Genomic DNA, 21,215 nt, shown 5'->3' with positions numbered 1-21,215 from the left:
AGTGGCCCAAGCTAATGTTGATGGAACAGTGGCTCAACTCCCATTACAGCAGCTAGTAGAACGTAATTCAATTAAATTAATTCATAAATCTGGGATTAAAGCTAGTCCCAATAACATTGATCACTTAACTATCATGAATAGTTGTAAAAACCCGGAGAAACAGGCCGTCTTTATCGTGTCTAGCCGAGATGTGACTCCTGACCCACAGCCAATACAGTATCTGCCCTCTGAAATGGTCAAGCAAGCCACTCAGTTTTACCAAATTATTACAGAAACAAAAGTGCAGCTAAACTGATATAGATCCAGTTATCGAACCAAAATAAATATTAAAACAAATGATATTTTGACAGATATTTTAATCTTCACACGCGATTGGGAACACGTCTCTTTCCAAAGAATTTGCCGTGATATTTTAAGTCAAACGGGCTTAACACTTTGCGAATTCCCATCATGTTCATGGTTGCAATTCTTTCAAAGGTCCAGGGATTCTGATTGTTTTTAGCCTTCTGCTCATCCTCATTTTTCAGCTCCTCCAAATGTTTCTTGCTGACTGCCTTTGCAGGAAATGGCAGCTTCTTGGCAACTTCTGACAGAAATGGCTCCACCTCCTCAAACGCGCACTTCCCTCCAAACTCCACTACAATTCGGCCATATTTTACTGGAGTGACATAGTGATCGATGGCCCCTTTCCCACCGCCCATTCTCTGACCTAATCCTTTCCGTGTGATGGGTTTATATGGAGCATTTACACGCCAGCGAGCAAACATAGCTTTGGCATCCATCCGCCGGTTAATGGTGAGGCGCATCATTTCAAAGTGGCCCCAGTGAAGATAACCACCTCCGAGAGCCTGCAGAAAGAAGGGTGGGCCAAGGGAACAGGATGGGCAAAAAGAGGGGGAGTGGGGCGTGGGAGGGGGGAGGAATGAATGGAACATTGAAGTTATAATTGATTTTTGACAGGACATTTTGGTTTGGTTTGTTATTCCCACACTGTCTCTATTGTGTTGTGCAAGCATTCAGGTTACACACATCAAATCATGCTTCAGAAAACATACTCTGTCCAAGAGACAACATCGTACTGATGGTCTTTTTCACAGTAATCTGAATGAACAGCAAATGCTCAATGCAATTTCCAATGTTAATAGTGGCATGTCCATGTTACACTGGGACTATGAACCTACCGGATACAACACAGTGCAACCTCTAAACCTATCTTTAAACGTATCTCATTTTGTGATGCAGTTTCTCAGCTCCAAGCTTTTGCTCGGGTATCATACTTCTTACTGCCGCTCACCAATTTCAAGTTTAGGAATTTGATGTAACATTTCATATTCAACTGAAAGCAATCCATATTAATTCCACCACACTCAGGATTAGTTTCCTCTGATCCCTGGTCCTTTGCCAATCTTCCACATTACCCAAAATGTTCCCAGTCCATGCTACACACTCCACAGTCAACTGCAAGAGACAGTATTAGCAGCTCAATATTTATTGCTTTGAAGAGTTTGGTCAGATGCAATGTTGCAGTTTATTTTGAAGACAACAAAAATGCAGAGAGGGTGCCTTTGGTTCACAGTACATGCCTTCTTCACCCATATGAAAGAATATGCTCATCTTGGACACCAAAATATTTTATTGTCATCTTGGAGGCACGCTTGTTCCCTCCCAAATGGTTCTGGTTACATCAGTTCCAGGCAGGGTCCAGGAGTGACTCCCTAAATCTGGAGGTACGGACAGGAACAAGAATTTCACACCTGCAGTGGACAGATCAACCAATCCATGGGAAGCAATCTGTGGAATACAGATTGCTGACCCTGTTATTTGGCATTTCCCACTCAGGCAGCTGCAGTCACATAATCGACTGCAACTGGGTTTGTGCAGATGATCAGGGATTCTCCCAATGATTGATACCACCGAGGCACTCAGGCAGACAAGGAAGGCTTGATGGCAGTAATCAAACCTATTTCTACATTTTTTTTTACATCTAACATCCTTTATAATCACACATTAGGGGAAATGCAGATACTTACTACAATTCCGTACTGTCCATTGGTGAAATCAGTGACCCGAGTTGCTGGTCCGCGGATATCTCCCAATCTTTTCATCCAGCGCCTGGGCTTCTTGTAGTTGGGGACTTTATTAAGGAATTTCAGCTTTGGCTTCTCTGGAATGACCACATCTGAGAGAAGAAACCCACAGACTTCAACCAGACCATCCCGTCAATTCAGTGCACCCCAGCAACCAGACCCTCCCTTCAACTTACTGCACCCCAGCAACCAGACCATCCCATCAACTCACTGCACCCCAGCAACCAGACCACCTGTCAACTCATTGCACCCCAGCAACCAGACCATCTCTTCAACTCACTGCACCCCAGCAACCAGACCATCTGTCAACTCATTGCACCCCAGCAACCAGACCATCTCTTCAACTCACTGCACCCCAGCAACCAGACCATCTCTTCAACTCATTGCACCCCAGCAACCAGACCATCTCTTCAACTCACTGCACCCCAGCCACCAGACCATCTCTTCAACTCACTGCGCCCCAGCAACCAGACCCTCCCTTCAACTCACTGCACCCCAGCAACCAGACCATCTCTTCAACTCATTGCACCCCAGCAACCAGACCCTCCCTTCAACTCACTGCACCCCAGCAACCAGACCATCTCTTCAACTCACTGCGCCCCAGTAACCAGACCATCCCGTTAACTCATTGCACCCCAGCAACCAGACCATCTGTCAACTCACTGCTCCCCAGTAACCAGACCATCCCGTTAACTCATTGCACCCCAGCAACCAGACCATCTGTCAACTCACTGCACCCCAGCAACCAGACCATCTCTTCAACTCACTGCGCCCCAGCAACCAGACCATCTGTCAACTCACTGCGTCCCAGCAACCAGACCATCTGTCAACTCACTGCTCCCCAGTAACCAGACCATCTCTTCAACTCACTGCGCCCCAGCAACCAGACCATCTCCTCAACTCACTGCGCCCCAGCAACCAGACCATCTCTTCAACTCATTGCACCCCAGCAATCAGACCATCTGTGAACTCGCTGCACCCCAGCAACCAGACCATCTCTTCAACTCACTGCACCCCAGCAACCAGACCATCTCTTCAACTCACTGCACCCCAGTAACCAGACCATCTCTTCAACTCATTGCACCCCAGCAACCAGACCATCTCTTCAACTCACTGCACCCCAGCAACCAGACCATCTCTTCAACTCACTGTGCCCCAGCAACCAGACCATCTCTTCAACTCACTGTGCCCCAGCAACCAGACCATCTCTTCAACTCACTGTGCCCCAGCAACCAGACCATCTCTTCAACTCACTGCACCCCAGCAACCAAACCATCTGTCAACTCACTGCGCCCCAGCAACCAGACCATCTGTCAACTCACTGCACCCCAGCAACCAGACCATCTCTTCAACTCACTGCACCCCAGCAACCAGACCATCTGTCAACTCACTGCACCCCAGCAACCAGACCATCTCTTCAACTCACTGCACCCCAGCAACCAGACCATCTGTCAACTCACTGCGCCACAGCAACCAGACCATCTGTCAACTCACTGCGCCCCAGCAACCAGACCACCTGTCAACTCACTGCACCCCAGTAACCAGACCATCTCTTCAACTCACTGCACCCCAGTAACCAGACCATCTCTTCAACTCACTGCACCCCAGTAACCAGACCATCTCTTCAACTCACTGCACCCCAGCAACCAGACCATCTGTCAACTCACTGTGCCACAGCAACCAGACCATCTGTCAACTCACTGCGCCCCAGCAACCAGACCATCTCTTCAACTCACTGCGCCCCAGCAACCAGACCATCTCTTCAACTCACTGCGCCCCAGCAACCAGACCATCTGTCAACTCACTGCACCCCAGCAACCAGACCATCTCTTCAACTCACTGCACCCCAGCAACCAGACCATCTGTCAACTCACTGCACCCCAGCAACCAGACCATCTCTTCAACTCACTGCACCCCAGCAACCAGACCATCTGTCAACTCACTGCGCCCCAGCAACCAGACCATCTGTCAACTCACTGCGCCCCAGCAACCAGACCACCTGTCAACTCACTGCACCCCAGTAACCAGACCATCTCTTCAACTCACTGCACCCCAGTAACCAGACCATCTCTTCAACTCACTGCACCCCAGTAACCAGACCATCTCTTCAACTCACTGCACCCCAGCAACCAGACCATCTGTCAACTCACTGTGCCACAGCAACCAGACCATCTGTCAACTCACTGCACCCCAGTAACCAGACCATCTCTTCAACTCACTGCGCCCCAGCAACCAGACCACCTGTCAACTCACTGCACCCCAGTAACCAGACCATCTCTTCAACTCACTGTGCCCCAGTAACCAGACCATCTGTCAACTCACTGCGCCCCAGTAACCAGACCATCTGTTAACTCACTGTGCCCCAGTAACCAGACCATCTCTTCAACTCACTGTGCCCAAGCAACCAGACCATAGAACATAGAAAAATACAGCACAGAACAGGTCCTTCGGCCCACGATGTTGTGCCGAACCTTTGTCCTATGTTAATCATAGATTATTATGGAATGTACAGTGCAGGAGGTCATTCGGCCCATCGAGTATGTACCAGCTCTTGGAAAGAGCACCCTACCCAAGGTCAACACCTCCACCCTATCCCCATAACCCAGTAATCCCACCCAACACGAAAGGCAATTTTGGACACCAAGGGCAATTTACCATGGCCAATCCACCTAACGTGCACATTTTTGGACTGTGGGAGGAAACCGGAGCACCCGTAGGAAACCCACGCACAGATGGGGAGGACCCAAGCCGGAATCGAACCTGGGACCCTGGAGCTGTGAAGCAATTGAGCTATCCACAATGCTACCGTGCTGCCCTTGAGAACAAATTAATCTACACTCCATTATTCTACCCTAATCCATGTACCTATCCAATAGCCACTTGAAGGTCCCTAATGTTTCCGACTCAACTACTTCCACAGGCAGTGCATTCCATGCCCCCACTACTCCCTGGGTAAAGAACCTACCTCTGACATCCCCCCTATATCTTCCACCATTCACCTTAAATTTATATCCCCTTGTAATGGTTTGTTCCACCCGGGGAAAAAGTCTCTGACTGTCTACTTATCTATTCCCCTGATCACCTTATAAACCTCTATCAAGTCGCCCCTCATCCTTCTCTGTTCTAATGAGAAAAGGCCTAGCACCCTCAACTGTTCCTCGTAAGACCTACTCTCCATTCCAGGCAACATCCTGGTAAATCTCCTTTGCAACTTTTCCAAAGCTTCCACATCCTTCCTAAAATGAGGCGACCAGAACTGCACACAGCACTCCAAATGTGGCCGTACCAAGGTTTTGTACAGCTGCATCTTCACCTCACGGCTCTTAAATTCAATCCCTCTGCTAATGAATGCACACCATAGGCCTTGTTCACAGCTCTATCCACTTGAGTGGCAACTTTCAAAGATCTATGAACATAGACCCCAAGATCTCTCTGCTCCTGCACATTGCCAAGAACCCTACCGTTAACCCTGTATTCCGCATTCATATTTGTCCTTCCAAAATGGACAACCGTACACTTTTCAGGGTTAAACTCCATCTGTCACTTGTCAGCCCAGCTCTGCATCCTATCTATGTCTCTTTGCAGCCGACATCAGCCCTCCTCACTATCCACAACTCTACCAATCTTCGTATCGTCTACAAATTTACTGACCCACCCTTCAACACCCTCATCCAAGTCATTAATGAAAATCACAATCAGCAGAGGACCCAGAACTGATCCTTGTGATTTGCCACTGGTAACTAGGCTCCAGGCTGAATATTTGCCATCCACCACCACTCTCTGACTTCTATAGGTTAGCCAGTTCGTTATGCAACTGGCCAAATTTCCCACTATCCCATGCCTCCTTATTTTCTGCATAAGCCTACCATGGGGAACCTTAACAAATGCCTTACTAAAATCCATGTACACTACATCCATTGCTTTACCTTCATCCACATGCTTGGTCAACTCGTCAAAGAATTCAATAAGACTTGTAAGGCAAGACCTACCCCTCACAAATCCGTGCTGACTATCTCTAATCAAGCAGTGTCTTTCCAGATGCTCAGAAATCCTATCCCTCAGTGCCCTTTCCATTACTTTGCCTACCACCGAAGTAAGACTAACTGGCCTGTAATTCCCAGGGTTATCCCTATTCCCTTTTTTGAACAGGGACACGACATTTGCCACTCTCCAATCCCCTGGTACCACCCCTGTTGACAGTGAGGACGAAAAGATCATTGCCAACGGCTCTGCAATTTCATCTCTTGCTTCCCATAGAATCCTTGGATATATTCCGTCAGGCCCGGGGGGGACTTGTCTATCCTCAAGTTTTTCAAAATGCCCAACACATCTTCCTTCCTAACAAGTATCTCCTCGAGCTTACCAGTCTGTTTCACACTGTCCTCTCCAACAATATGGCCCCTCTCGTTTGTAAATACTGAAGAAAAGTACTCGTTCAAGACCTCTCCTATCTCTTCAGACTCTATACACAATCTCCCGCTACTGTCCTTGATCGGACCTACTCTCACTCTAGTCATTCTCACATTTCTCACATATGTGTAAAAGGCCTTGGAGTTTTCCTTGATCCTACCCGCCAAAGATTTTTCATTCCCTCTCTTAGCACTCCTAATCACTTTCTTCAGTTCCCTCCTGGCTATCTTGTATCACTCCAGCGTCCTCTCTGTACCTTGTTTCCTCAGCCTTACACAAGTCTCCTTGCATTCAACCTCTCTTGTCAACCATGGTTCCCTCACTCGACCATCTCTTCCCTGCCTGACAGGGACATACATATCAAGGACACATAGTATCTGTTCCTTGAACAAGTTCCACATTTCACTTGTGTCCTTCCCTGACAGCCTATGTTCCCAACTTATGCACATCAAACTACCATCTGTCAACTCACTGCGCCCCAGCAACCAGACCATCTCTCAACTCACTGCACCCCAGCAACCAGACCATCTGTCAACTCACTGCGCCCCAGCAACCAGACCATCTGTCAACTCACTGCGCCCCAGCAACAAGACAATCCCGTCAACTCACTGCGCCCCAGCAACCAGACCATCCCGTCAACTCACTGCGCCCCAGCAACCAGACCATCTGTCAACTCACTGCGCCCCAGCAACCAGACCATCTGTCAACTCACTGCGCCCCAGCAACAAGACCATCCCGGCAACTCACTGCGCCCCAGCAACCAGACCATCTGTCAACTCACTGCACCCCAGCAACCAGACCATCTGTCAACTCACTGCGCCCCAGCAACAAGACCATCCCGGCAACTCACTGCGCCCCAGCAACCAGACCATCTCTTCAACTCACTGCACCCCAGCAACCAGACCATCTCTTCAACTCACTGCGCCCCAGCAACCAGACCATCTCTTCAACTCACTGCGCCCCAGCAACCAGACCATCTGTCAACTCACTGCACCCCAGCAACCAGACCATCCCGTTAACTCATTGCACCCCAGCAACCAGACCATCCCGTTAACTCACTGCACCCCAGCAACCAGACCATCCCGTTAACTCATTGCACCCCAGTAACCAGACCATCTGTCAACTCACTGCGCCCCAGCAACCAGACCATCTGTCAACTCACTGCGCCCCAGCAACCAGACCATCTGTCAACTCACTGCGCCCCAGCAACCAGACCATCTCTTCAACTCACTGCACCCCAGCAACCAGACCATCTCTTCAACTCACTGCGCCCCAGCAACCAGACCATCTCTTCAACTCACTGCACCCCAGCAACCAGACCATCTCTTCAACTCACTGCGCGCCAGCACCCAGACCATCTGTGAACTCACTGCACCCCAGCAACCAGACCATCTCTTCAACTCACTGCACCCCAGCAACCAGACCATCTCTTCAACTCACTGCGCGCCAGCACCCAGACCATCTGTGAACTCACTGCACCCCAGCAACCAGACCATCTCTTCAACTCACTGCGCCCCAGCAACCAGACCATCTCTTCAACTCACTGCACCCCGGCAACCAGACCATCTCTTCAACTCACTGCTCCCCAGTAACCAGACCATCCCGTTAACTCATTGCACCCCAGCAACCAGACCATCTGTCAACTCACTGCTCCCCAGTAACCAGACCATCCCGTTAACTCATTGCACCCCAGCAACCAGACCATCTGTCAACTCACTGCACCCCAGCAACCAGACCATCTCTTCAACTCACTGCGCCCCAGCAACCAGACCATCTCCTCAACTCACTGCACCCCAGCAACCAGACCATCTGTCAACTCACTGTGCCACAGCAACCAGACCATCTCTTCAACTCACTGCGTCCCAGCAACCAGACCATCTGTCAACTCACTGCTCCCCAGTAACCAGACCATCTCTTCAACTCACTGCGCCCCAGCAACCAGACCATCTCCTCAACTCACTGCGCCCCAGCAACCAGACCATCTCTTCAACTCATTGCACCCCAGCAATCAGACCATCTGTGAACTCGCTGCACCCCAGCAACCAGACCATCTCTTCAACTCAGTGCGCCCCAGCAACCAGACCATCTGTCAACTCACTGCACCCCAGCAACCAGACCATCCCGTTAACTCATTGCACCCCAGCAACCAGACCATCCCGTCAACTCACTGCGCCCCAGCAAGCAGACCATCTCTTCAACTCACTGCACCCCAGCAACCAGACCATCCCGTCAACTCACTGCGCCCCAGCAAGCAGACCATCTCTTCAACTCACTGCACCCCAGCAACCAGACCATCTCTTCAACTCACTGCACCCCAGCAACCAGACCATCTCTTCAACTCACTGCGCCCCAGCAACCAGACCATCTGTCAACTCACTGCGCCCCAGCAACCAGACCATCTCTTCAACTCACTGCACCCCAGCAATCAGACCATCTCTTCAACTCACTGCACCCCAGCAACCAGACCATCTGTGAACTCGCTGCACCCCAGCAACCAGACCACCCCGGCAACTTACGGCGCCCAGCAACCAGACCATCTCTTCAACTCACTGCACCCCGGCAACCAGACCATCTGTCAACTCACTGCTCCCCAGTAACCAGACCATCCCGGCAACTTACTGCACCCCAGCAACCAGACCATCCCGTTAACTCATTGCACCCCAGCAACCAGACCATCTGTCAACTCACTGCACCCCAGCAACCAGTCCATCCCCATAACCCATTGCACCCCAGTAACCAGAACATCCTGTCAACTCACTGCACCCCAGCAACCAGACCATCCCGTCAACTCATTGCGCCCAGCAACCAGACCATCCCGTTAACTCATTGCACCCCAGTAACCAGAACATCCCGTCAACTCACTGCACCCCAGCAACCAGACCATCCTGGGAACTCGCTGTACCCCAGCAAAAATTTATATTCAGAATCCTGTGCATTCCTTTCACAAACAGAAGTTCCCTGTACAGTTTATTTAAATGCAGGAAAGATTCTTGGGTTCCGCAAGACGGTCTGATTTTTTTTGAAAAAATAGGGAGGCACTCGGATGCGAAAAGCTTAGAACCCCTAGCCTATATTCCAAAAATGCCTAAACTTCAAAATCACTCATTGATCATGTAGCATTCTTGGACCTGCTGATGTTGTAAAAGGTGCCAGAAAGATGCAGGTCTTTTTATTGAAGGAGCAGTGTACATCCTAAAGGCTGAGATGGACTTAATTACTCGGGTTTAGGGCACAATAACTGAATTTTAAATGGAGGGGAGTGGAGCAGGAAACGGTGGTGTGACAGTAATGTCACTGGGTTAGGTACCTAGCAATATTAGAGATGGATAATAAATGCTGGCCAAACCAGCATCACCTACATCCCATAAATGATTGGTTTTAAAATCCACAGGCTCAGGCTGATGCTCTGGAGACATCGGTTCAAATCCGATTACTGCATCTGGTGGATTTAACTTCGATTAATAAAATCTTGAATTAAAGCTCATCGATTGTTGTAAAAATCCATTTGGCTCACTAATGTCCTTCAGGGAAGAAACTCTGCCACCCTCTCCTGCTCTGGCCTATATGAGAGCTGGCCCACAGCAAATTGGTTGACTCTTGAATGCCTAACAAGCCACTCAGTTGTACCAAACCTCTATAAAATCTAAAAGGAATGAAACTGGACCGATCATCCAGCATCAACCCAAGCACTAGAAACAAGCAACCCTGTTGGCCCTGCAAAGTCCTCCTTACTAACATCTAGGAGCTTGTGCCAAAATTGGGAGAGCTGTCCCACCAACTAGGCAAACAACACTGACATAGTCACGTACACAGAATAATATCTTCCAGGCAATGTCCCAGACTCCAGCAGAGGTGGCAGCACAGTGGTATACAGTCGGGAGGGAGTTTCCCCTGGAAGTCCTCAAAATTGACTCCAGACCTCATTAAGTCTCATGACATCAAGTTAAACATAGGCATGGAAATCATGCTGATCACCACATACCACAAAGACTATGGGCCCTGACGACAGTCCAGCCAAGATTACTTAAGGCATGTGGCCCCTAGCCTAGCTGTTCCAGTACAGCTACAATACTGGAAGCTAACCGGCAATGTGGAAAATTGTCCAGGTATAATCCTGTCCACAAAGGGTAGGAAAAATCCAACCTGGCCAATTATTACCAACCCCCCAATCAATCGGTCTACTCTCAATCATCAAAATGATGGGGGTGGCACAGTGGTTAGCATTGCTGCCTACGGCACTGAGGACCGGGTTCGGTCCCAGCCCCGGGTCACTGTTCATGTGGAGTCTGCACGTTCTTTCCATGTCTGTCGGGGTTTCACCCCCACAACCTAAAGATGTGCAGGTTAGGTGGATTGGCCACGCTAAATTGCCCCTGAATTGGAAAAAAAATAATTGGGTACTGTAATTTTTTTTTTTTTTTTTTTAAAAGCCTCAAAATTATGGAAGGTATCTTACAAGCGGCACTTACGTAACAATAATCTGCTCTCTAAAGCTCAGTTTGGATTCTGCCAAGCCACTTGGCTCCTGACCTCATCACAGCCATAATCCAAACATGGGCAAAAGGGCAGAATCAGGAGGCGCAGTGAGAATGACTGCCTCTAATATCAAGAATCCCGAGAAATACGGAATCGGAATCAAGAGGGAAACCTTCCACTGGTTGAAGTCATACCAAAGAAAGATGGTTGTTGGGGATCAATCATCTCAGCTCTGGGACATGACTGCAGGAGTTCCTGAGGGTAGTGTCCTAAGCCCAACCATCTTCAGTTGCTTCATCGATGATCTTCCCTCCTTCATAAGGTCAGAGGTGAGATACTCGCTGATGATTGTGCAATGTTCAGCACCACTCACGATTCCTCAGATACTGAAGTAGTCCATGTCCAAATTAGGCAAGACCGGAACAATATCCTGACTTGGGCTGAAAAGTGGCAAGTAACAATTGCACCACACAAGTGCCAAGCAATGAACATCTCCAATAAGAGAGAATCTAACCATCTCCCTTTGACATTCAATGGCATTACCAATCGCTGAATTCTCCCACTATCTGCACCAGAACTGGACTAGCCATATAAATACTGTGGCTACAGGAACAGGCCAGAAGCTGGGAATTCTATGGTAACTCACCACCTGACTCCCAAAAGCCTGTCCACCATCTGCAGGGTGCAAGTCAGTTGTATTATGGAATACCCTCCACTTGCCTGAAAGTGCTCCAACTCATAATGCTCATCCCCAAACAAAGGTCCTCTCAGGTTCCAGACTTGAACCTATCATCGTTATCTTGGCTGATTCCCCACTCTCGTTTATACAAAAGAACAAGCCATGCTATTGATATGCAACTAATCTTCCACTGATGGGCAAATAGGTCATCAGACTCTGTGATGGGCAAATGGCTGGTCAAACAAGGTGGTCCTGAATGACAATGGATCTTGAGTGGATCATCCTTGCTGTACTGGAACATCCTGTATATTCCCACTAACAAGGTTAAGTCTGAATAGGCGAATCCATTTGACTCTGCTGTTAGCAGTCTTTTCCCTCAGTCTGTTTAACCCCTAAATTGCCTGCTACATCTGGTACTGCATTTCTGGAGCCAAATTGCTAATTTCCCCCTATCATGACAACTGTCACAGAGTCAAAATACTGGAACCCCCTCCCTCACAACACTGTGGATGTACCTACACCACATAAACTTCAGTTGTTCAAGAAGGCACCATGTTCTCATGAGCAACCAGGGATGGGTAAGAAATGTTCACCCAGCCAGCGACACCCATATCGCATGACTGAATAATTAAGGGGCAGCACGGTGGCCTAGTGGTTAGCACAGCTGCCTCACGGCGCTGAGGTCCCAGGTTCGATCCCGGCTCTGGGTCACTGTCCGTGTGGAGTTTGCACATTCTCCCCGTGTCTGCGTGGGTTTCGCCCTCACAACCCAAAAATGTGCAGAGTAGGTGGATTGGCCACACTAAATTGCCCCCTTAATTGGAAAAAATAATTGGATAATCTAAATTTTAAAAAAAATGACTGAATAATTAAAAATAAAATGTAAAGCAAGTATCAGTATCTGGTGGATACGCCCATGGATTTTCAGAAACTGTCTGATAAAGGGAACGCATACAAAAGTAAAGAACCATGTTATCAGAACAAATTAACCTGCGTGGATAAAGAGCTATCTGTGGAAAAGGAGCTAAATGTATGACAAATGGACATTTATGTGGATTAGCAGCTGTTATCCTGGCATTGCTTCTAGGTTTTCTATTTATATCAGCTTTTTGGACAAAACCACAATAAACATACATAGAAAATAGAAGGCAGAGGCCAATTGGCCCTTCAAGCCCACTCGCCATTCATTATCATGGCTGACCATCAAGTTCAATACTCTGATCCTGCTCTCCCCCCACACCCTCCCAAATATCCCTATTGCCCCAAGAGCTATATCTAATTCCTTTTCAAAATTGCACAATGTTTTCGCCTCAACTACTTTTTGTGGTAGTGAATTCCACAGATTCACTCTTTCTGGGTGAAGAAATTTCTCCTCACCTCAGTCCTAAAAGGTTTACCCTTTTTCCTCAAACTCTAACCCCTAGTTCTGGACTTCCCCCACCATAAGGAACATTATTTCTGAATCTACCCTGTTTAATCTTGTTAGAATTTTATATGCTTCTATGAGATCCCCTCTGAGTCTTCTAAACTCCAATAAATATAATCCTAACCGATTTAGTCTCTCCTCATATTTTAGTCCTGCCATCCCAGGAACAGCCTTTATTGCATTCCCTCCATAGCAAGAACATCCTTCCTCAGGTAAGGACGCCAAAACTGTACACAATACTCTAGGTGTGGCCTCAACAATGCCCTATACAATTGCAGCAAAACATCCCTATTCCTATCACTGTTAAGGTCAACATACCATTTGCTTTCTTTTCTGCCTGCTGTACCTGCGTACTTTCAGCAACTGATACACGAGGACACCAAGGTCTCACTGATTATCCACCTCTCAATTCACACCAATTCAAATAATAAATCTGCCTTCCTATTTTTGCTACCGAAGTGGATAGCCTCACATTTCCCTAGGTTATACTGCATCTGCCATGCATGTGCCCACTCACTCAGCCTGTCCAAATCCCGCTGAAACAGCTCTGCATCCTCCTCACATTTCACCCTCCTACTCAACTTTATATCATTTGCAAATTTGGAGATAATTCATTTAGTTCCCTCGTCCAAATCACTAATATAGAATGTGAACAGTTGGGGTCTTAGCATTGATCCCTAGTACAGAAGAATAACACAGATGTTTGATGCTACCAAATTAGGAAGCAGTTGACAGTGAGAAAGGAATGTATGAAGACATATGACATTGGAGTAGGAAGCTAACTGGCAGATACATATCAATATTGACATGTGACACGTCACATTTTGGGAAAAATAAAAGTATATCCTAACCCTTATGACTCAAGAGTGAAGGATGAAAGCGATTTAAAGAACATAATTCACGCTGTGTCAGGGAAAAATGAACTGCAAAACACATGAAAGTTGCTTGTTTCTGACACGTGTTTGAAAGGAGTGTTGCTGAAGTTAGTAAATGGGATGGCTAACGTGCCACAATTTCAACAAACATAAACATTTTATTCCCTGTTCACCTGAAGAAGGAGCCGTGCTCCGAAAGCTCGTGTTTGAAACAAACCTGTTGGACTTTAACCTGGTGTTGTAAGACTTCTTACAAAGCAAATATAGCTTTGAGTCTAGGTCAGGTTTATTAGGCAGGTGATCAATACAGTAAACACAGCCAAGTTAACCTGGGCCACTCAAGCATAACTGAGCACTGTACTGGGGCACCATCTCCCCGTCCGCATGGAGCCTTCTTGCAAAGTGCAGCCAGCTTGTTGGATTTTATATTGTGCCTTCCACTTGAGACGCATAGAATGAATGGAATTTTTTCAGTTATTGATTCTCATCATTAAAAAAAGCTCTAATGAGCACATCAAGAATAATTTATCGTCTCAGTTAGATTAGAAAAAATAATGATCACAAACATAAACCTGTTCTGCAAGTCAAAGGCATTTTCTATAATTATGGTGTAGATTATCTGCAGAATGTTGATGTTTTCCATTAAAATTTTGAAGTGCAACATAATAATTAGCTTTTCACCCGCACAATAGGAGCACGATTCTTCATAGCGCTATCCCAGTGGAAAGGCTGGGAGCTGCAAATGAAATGTTAAAGAAGCAGATACAGCTCCAGAGCCACAGATTGCAGACTAATAGTCAAGGCAGTGAGAACCAAAAGGTTATTCATCCAGGTTGTCCAATCACAACTGAGTTTGACTGTGCCCTCAGCCTCATTACTAACTCCACAGCTACAATACTAGATACCTCTAATTGGAGTTCAACACAGCAACAGATCAAACAGTTCAGCCCAATCAAGTGCGAGTTGGTGTTTATCCTCCACATAAGCAGCAATCCAAACCACATGAGCTAACTCTTTAACCACCCTCTTTCCTTCCCAGCTTCTTGCCCAACTATTTGTCAAAACTGATATGGTCTCTCGTTCAATCAGTCACTGCGATGCTGCATTTTACAACCTCACAAACCTACCAAATAAAAAAAGTTCCCTGTGTTTTGTCTAATTTCTCGTATTTAATCTTACATGAACATCTCTTCATTCACCATCTCGCAAAACAGAAAAGTTACATTTTGATCACACCCTCAAAACATCATGATAATCCAAAGCAGTTTACAGCCCATCAAGTGTAGTCACTATTGTAATGTAGAAAATTAGTCAGCCAATTTGCACACAGCCAGCTCCCACTAACAGAAATGTGATAATCAGTTTGGCGATGTTGGTTCAGGAATTCACTGTGCCCTCAACCAACATCACATACTCTGCAGGTGAATAACGAGGTCACTAGGCAAAGAAAATGGGGGGAAACTTTTGAACTCTGCTTTGGAATAAAGCTATGGGTTCTTTGATCTACTGGAGAGAAAGACAGTACAGCACTCCCTCAGTGGGATTTAAACCCAAGACCATCTGACTCCTATGCAAGAATGCTCTCACGACTGGCCACTGGAAACTGATAGCAGGAGCTTCAATCCTGGTTGCATTTTTTAAATTCTCTAGTTCAATGAATAATGATAGTGCCCCAAAATACTGCCCAGTTTAAACACAGTTTCGACAGTCAAACCTGCAACCTATGTGGTCTAAAACAATGCTACGTGGTGCCTTTACACACCAAGCTACAGGTAGAGCAGCATTATTGTAAAGGTAAGATAAAGTCCGAGATGACCCCAAAGTCCCAGATGATCCCTTTTGAAGGGGTGAGCTGTCAGGTAATGATTTAACCTGAGGATCACCACACCTCAGATGAGGGGCAAGGCTGAGAAGGTATAAGAGGTTATTCAGGAATAACCTCAGCTGGTACAGGATATGAACCTGCACTGCATCACAAACCAGCTGTCTAGCCAAGCAAGCTAAACCAACCCCCAGCATTATTATAACCACTACTCTGACAAGCAAATGTTTCTTTTCCTTCCTATCAGATACAATTGGTGCTTTCACCCTCACTACATCAGTGCCTCATAGAAGGGTAACGCACAGAGCAAATTTTCATCAAACTCACCATCATAACAGGGAGGCCGCTCATATGTCTTTAGTCCAACAGTGAGAACTTTGATATAATTTTGACATGGGCCTGTAATGAAAGTAGATGTTATTGAACTTCGAATAAAATCATCCATTGATTAGAAGGTTTCTTGCTGCTTTTGCGACAGACCATATCCAAAGGATACAAAACCAGTGTGTCAGTCACAATAGCAAACTCGGACCAGATGCCACACAAGCAAAACATTGTTGAATAAATTAATTCAGAATAATTGTTTTAATAATATACAGTGTCTGGCTTTATTCAGCACATTTGCAACTTAATCATAAAGAAGTTAGTTATCCAACCAACACTCACTATCGTATTTGGTGCCATAATCATCAGCAAATTATGAGCAGCCAGGTTCTCTTCAGGACCAGGTGAACACATTGGAATCCCAATAAATGGTATCTTTGTTCTAGAGATTGCAAACTGCCTTGATGGTTGAAAAAAAAGCATTCTCCAATCAAAGAACAGGGGCTGCACCCAGCTCACTCCAGGATCAGACCCCGGGGCCGCACCCAGCTCACTCCAGGATCAGACCCCGGGGCTGCAACCAGCTCACTCCAGGATCAGACCCCAGGGCTGCAACCAGCTCACTCCAGTATTAGACCCCGGGGATGCACCCAGCTCACTCCAGGATCAGACCCCTGAGCTGAACCCAGCTCACTCCAGGATCAGACCCCGGAGCTGAACCCAGCTCACTCCAGGATCAGACCCCGGGGCTGCACCCAGCTCACTCCAGGATCAGACCCTGGGGCTGCACCCAGCTCACTCCAGGGTCTGACCCCGGAGCTGAACCCAGCTAACTCCAGGATCAGACCCCAGGGCTGCACCCAGCTCACTCCAGGATCAGACCCTGGGGCTGCTCCCAGCTCACTCCAGGATCAGACCCCGGGGCTGTAACCAGCTCACTCCAGGATTTGACCCCGGGGCTGCACCCAGCTCACTCCAGGGTCTGACCCCGGGGCTGCACCCAGCTGACTTCAGGGTCTGACCCCGGGGCTGCACCCAGCTCACTCCAGGATCAGACCCCGGGGCTGCAACCAGCTGACTCCAGGATCAGACCACGGGGCAGCACCCAGGTCACTTCAGGGTCAAACCGCCGGGTAACGGTATCGGCTCCCACCTGAGTTGATGCTGATTCCGGGGCGGACAAGGCCCAGGCGCCGGAGCAGGCAGGCCATAGCGGTGTCTCACTCAAACCATCACTGGGAGGAGCAACCCGGCAGCACGATAGTTCCGCTGCCTCCTGCAGCCGCGGGAGGAAGGAGAGGCCGTCCTCGAATCCTGCCCTCCCATTGGTCCCCGGAACCTGCCCTCTCATTGGTCCCCGGATCCTGCCCTCCCATTGTTCCCCGGTCCTGTCCTCCCATTGGTCTCCGGATCCTGCCATCCCATTGGTCTCCGGGTCCTGTCCTCCCATTGGCCCCGATCCCTCTTCCCCATTGATCCCCGGTGCCGCTCTCCAATTGCGCCCAGAATTGTGTCCACTGATTCAATCCTTACCCATTCATTTCCAGGTCTCTCCATCGTTTTTTTTTAACGCATTTTATTCAAACTTGTATGAAAGTAGTTACAGCAAATAAACACCCCTGGAAACATTCTTCCCAACAATTAACTGTACAGTTTGTACAGATTTTTCTCCTTTTTCAAACTCCCCCCCCCCCCCCCCCCCCCCCCCCCCCCAAATCACCCAGCCCCCACGAGGAACAGCTCCTCAAACACGGCCACAAACATCCCTCACCTGTTCTCAAACTCCCCTGCTGAGCCCCTTAACTCATACTTCACCTCTAAACGCAGGAAGTCATACAGGTCACCCAACCATGCTGCTACCCTAGGTGACGATGCCGCCCGCCACTCCAGCAAAACTCGTCACCGTGCAATCAGAGAGGTGCAGGCAAGACATCGGCCTTCCTCCTCTCCATGAGCTCCAGCTTTTCTGAAACCCCAAATATCGCCCCAAATATCGCCATCAAAGGGGCCGGCAGATCTCTGCATCTTAACTAAATTGCCTACTCAGCTCCACTTCAGTTTTCTCTCCAATCTCTCTTTATCCTCGGTCTCCGTCTCATTTGATCATAGAATCACTGAATACCTACAGTGCAAAAAGAGGCCATTCGGCCCATTGAGTCTGCACCAACCCTTTGAATCAGCACTCCATTTACCAGTGTCCACCTCGCCCTATCCCGTAATCCCATAACCTAATCTGGACACGGTAGTACAGTGGTTAGCACTGTGGCTTCACAGCACCAGGGACCCAGGTTAGATCACTGTCATTCTCCGTGTCTGTATGAATTGCACGTTCTGAATTCTCCCTCAGTGTACCCGAACAGGCGCCGGAGTGTGGCGACTAAGGGATTTTCACAGTAGCGACATTGCAGTGTTAATGTAAGCCTACTTGTGACACTAATAAAGATTATTATTACATCCCTGAACATGATGGGGCAATTTTTAGCATGGCCAATCCACCTAATCTACACATCTTTGGACTGTGGGAGGAAAGCATGGTTGCACAAGTGAACAGCACTGTGGCTTCACAGCGCCAGGGTCCCAGGTTCGATTTCCCCACTGGGTCACTGTCTGTGCAGTCTGCACATTCTCCCTGTGTCTGCGTGGGTTTCCTACGGGTGCTCTTGTTTCCTCCCACAGTCCAAAGACGTGCAGGTTAGGTGGACTGGCCATGGTAAATTGCCCTCAGTGACCAAAAAGGTTGGAGGGGTTATTGGGTTACGGGGATAGGGTGGAAGTAAGGGCTTAAGTGGGTCGGTGCAGACTCGATGGGCTGAATGTCCTCCTTCAGCACTGTATGTTCTATGAAACCGGAGCACCCGGAGGAAACCCACGCAGACACACGGGGAGTAAGTACAAACTCCACAGAGACAGTGACCCGAGACTGGAATTGAATCCGAGTCTGTGGCACTGTGAGGCAGGCAGTGCAAATCACTGTGCCATCGTGCCGCGGGTTTCTTTCATATCATTGTTGTTGGCTGTCCCAATTCGAAGATGGTCTCTACACAGGATTTTAAGGTTCTGCCAGGGTCTTATGTGACAAAACAGGCTGATTCTTTCCCCACAGATGATTGGGTACGTAGGTCAGGACATCCCATGAGGTAGTGGGATCTGGAGTGCAGGATTTACTCTGTCTCATCATTAAAACATTGGTAGGGACTCAAAGCTTGAGAAAGACTGATGGAGTTGTCGCCAGTTTGAATGAATGGAGGGAGCTGCCAGTTATTAATGTCAACTCTATCACACTTTAAGGGGAACTTCAGTGTCTGCTAAGCAATTTATTTGCCATTCCCTAAAACATTGCTCATTTGATAGTTTCAGCCACCCGCCATCCTTCAAAAGTGATTTTGCAGGAGTTTTGTCTGAATTCTTGTGGAACTAGCATCAAGAGGACACCAGCATTTGTTATATAGCCCTCTAATTGAATCCGGAGGATGGAATTTTTCTGGCTCTCATATGTCACTGATACATGGAATCATAGACTCCCTGCAGTGCAGAAGGAGGCCATTCAGTCCATTGAGTCTGCAGCGACCGTCCAAAGGGGCACCCTATCTAGGCCCACACCCCCGCCTTATCCCAGTAACCTTAACTAACCTTTTTGGACACTAAGGGGCAATTTAACATGGCCAATCCACCCAACCCTCAGATCTTTGGACTCTGGAAGGAAACTGGAGCACCCAGAGTAAATCCACGGGGAGAATGGACAAACTCCACACAGACAGTCACCCAAGGCCGGAAATGAACTTGGGCACCTGACGCTGTGAGGCAGCATTGCTAACCACTGTGCCACCGTCCTGCCATGTATACATAATGCAGATCCCACTGCAGTATATGAGTGTGATGACGATAACTGGTTTGCATACCAGGGTTTTTGTTGACATGCGGTGGTCTTTGTTGTCACACACTCGCTGCTTCAGTTTGTAGAAGGCTGAGCTGACACAGATGATCCTGTGATGGAGGATCAATGGTGGCCTTTTAAGTGTGGTAGTTGCCAAAGTATGGGAAGTTCTCAACTTATTCCAGAGTCTGTCCTTCTCCATAAATGGGGTGTGAAATATTTAGTTGCCCAGTTTTGGTTTGAAGTTTGAGTTTTGTTTTGGTAACAATCAAGGACAGGCCGAGTTTCTTGCCTGCAGAGTTAGAGAGTGGCTTTGCTCAGAGTGGGCAGTCATCTGCAAATAGTTGATCCTGTACCATGTAGCTGTGCTGGCCAGTTTTGTTTTGGCAGTGAGGCAACTGAGGTTAAAGAGTGTTCCAGTGGATGGTATTTAATCTTGACACCAGAGAGCAGAGGTGAATAACTACTTTCAAGTATATTGTAAATAATGTACGGGCTAACACACAGCCATGCTTGACCCCAGTACAGATTTGAAGGTGTTTGTTTCAGGTCTCCCACACAAGACAGTTACAGTCATATCATTTCATCGTTAAGCAATTGCAGAATTGTAACTAAGTGTTTTGGACATCCAAATCGTTGGAGCACAATCCACAGAGCTTTGTAATATACAGAATCAAATGCTTTGGTCAGGCCCAGCACTAGTGCAAAAGACAAGTTTGAAGCATTTGAAAACATTTTCAGTCAGAGGAGCTGGATGGATAATCCATCTCTGCCTTCTCCTGAAGTCCCGTAATCAAACTAATTTGATTCAGTCCACATGATATCAAGAAACAGTCGAAGGTATTGGGTACTGCAAAATCAGCCAGCCCAGACACATTCCAGTATTAGCACTGAAGACTTGTGCTCCAGAACTATCTGTGCCCTGAGCCAACCTGTTCCAGTACAGCTACAACGCTGACATCTACCCAAGCAATGTAGAAAATTGCCCAGGTGTGTCCTGTCCATAAAAAGCCGGGCAAATCCAACCCAATCAATTACCACCCGATCAGTCTACTCTCTATCATCAACAAAGTGGTCGACGATGTCATCAACAGTGCTATCAAGTGGCACTTACTCAATAAAAGCCTGCTCACGAACACTCAGTATGGGTTCCACCAAGGCTCACCAAGCCCTTGACCTCATTACAGCCTTGATTCAAACATAGACAAAAGAACTGAACTCGAGGTGAGGTGAAAGTGACTG

General features: G+C 47.8%; 1 protein-coding gene across 1 annotated transcript; it reads right to left on the bottom strand.

Moving 5' to 3' along the window:
* Positions 1 to 338: 338 nt before the first annotated feature.
* Positions 339 to 17,422, bottom strand: mrpl16 (mitochondrial ribosomal protein L16). Its single transcript, XM_038820633.1, has 4 exons — positions 17,253 to 17,422; positions 16,103 to 16,174; positions 2,031 to 2,179; positions 339 to 848 (listed from the first exon to the last, which is right to left on the bottom strand). The coding sequence occupies exons 1-4, from the start codon at positions 17,308 to 17,310 to the stop codon at positions 363 to 365; spliced, it is 765 nt and encodes a 254-aa protein (XP_038676561.1). The 5' UTR covers positions 17,311 to 17,422; the 3' UTR covers positions 339 to 362.
* Positions 17,423 to 21,215: the final 3,793 nt, after the last annotated feature.

Source organism: Scyliorhinus canicula, chromosome 15 (genome assembly GCF_902713615.1).
Source record: "Scyliorhinus canicula chromosome 15, sScyCan1.1, whole genome shotgun sequence".
Lineage (NCBI taxonomy): Eukaryota > Metazoa > Chordata > Chondrichthyes > Carcharhiniformes > Scyliorhinidae > Scyliorhinus > Scyliorhinus canicula.
This window is presented reverse-complemented; position numbering and strand designations above follow the sequence as displayed.

Coding starts and splice junctions, on each gene's coding strand:
- mrpl16 (XM_038820633.1), bottom strand. CDS start 17,310: ATGGCCTGCCTGCTCCGGCGCCTGGGCCTTGTCCGCCCCGGAATCAGC. Junction 2,180..16,102: donor GCGGCCTCCCTGTTATGATG/GTGAGTTTGATG, acceptor TTCTTCTCTCAG/ATGTGGTCATTCCAGAGAAG. Junction 849..2,030: donor ATGGACAGTACGGAATTGTA/GTAAGTATCTGC, acceptor TTCTTTCTGCAG/GCTCTCGGAGGTGGTTATCT.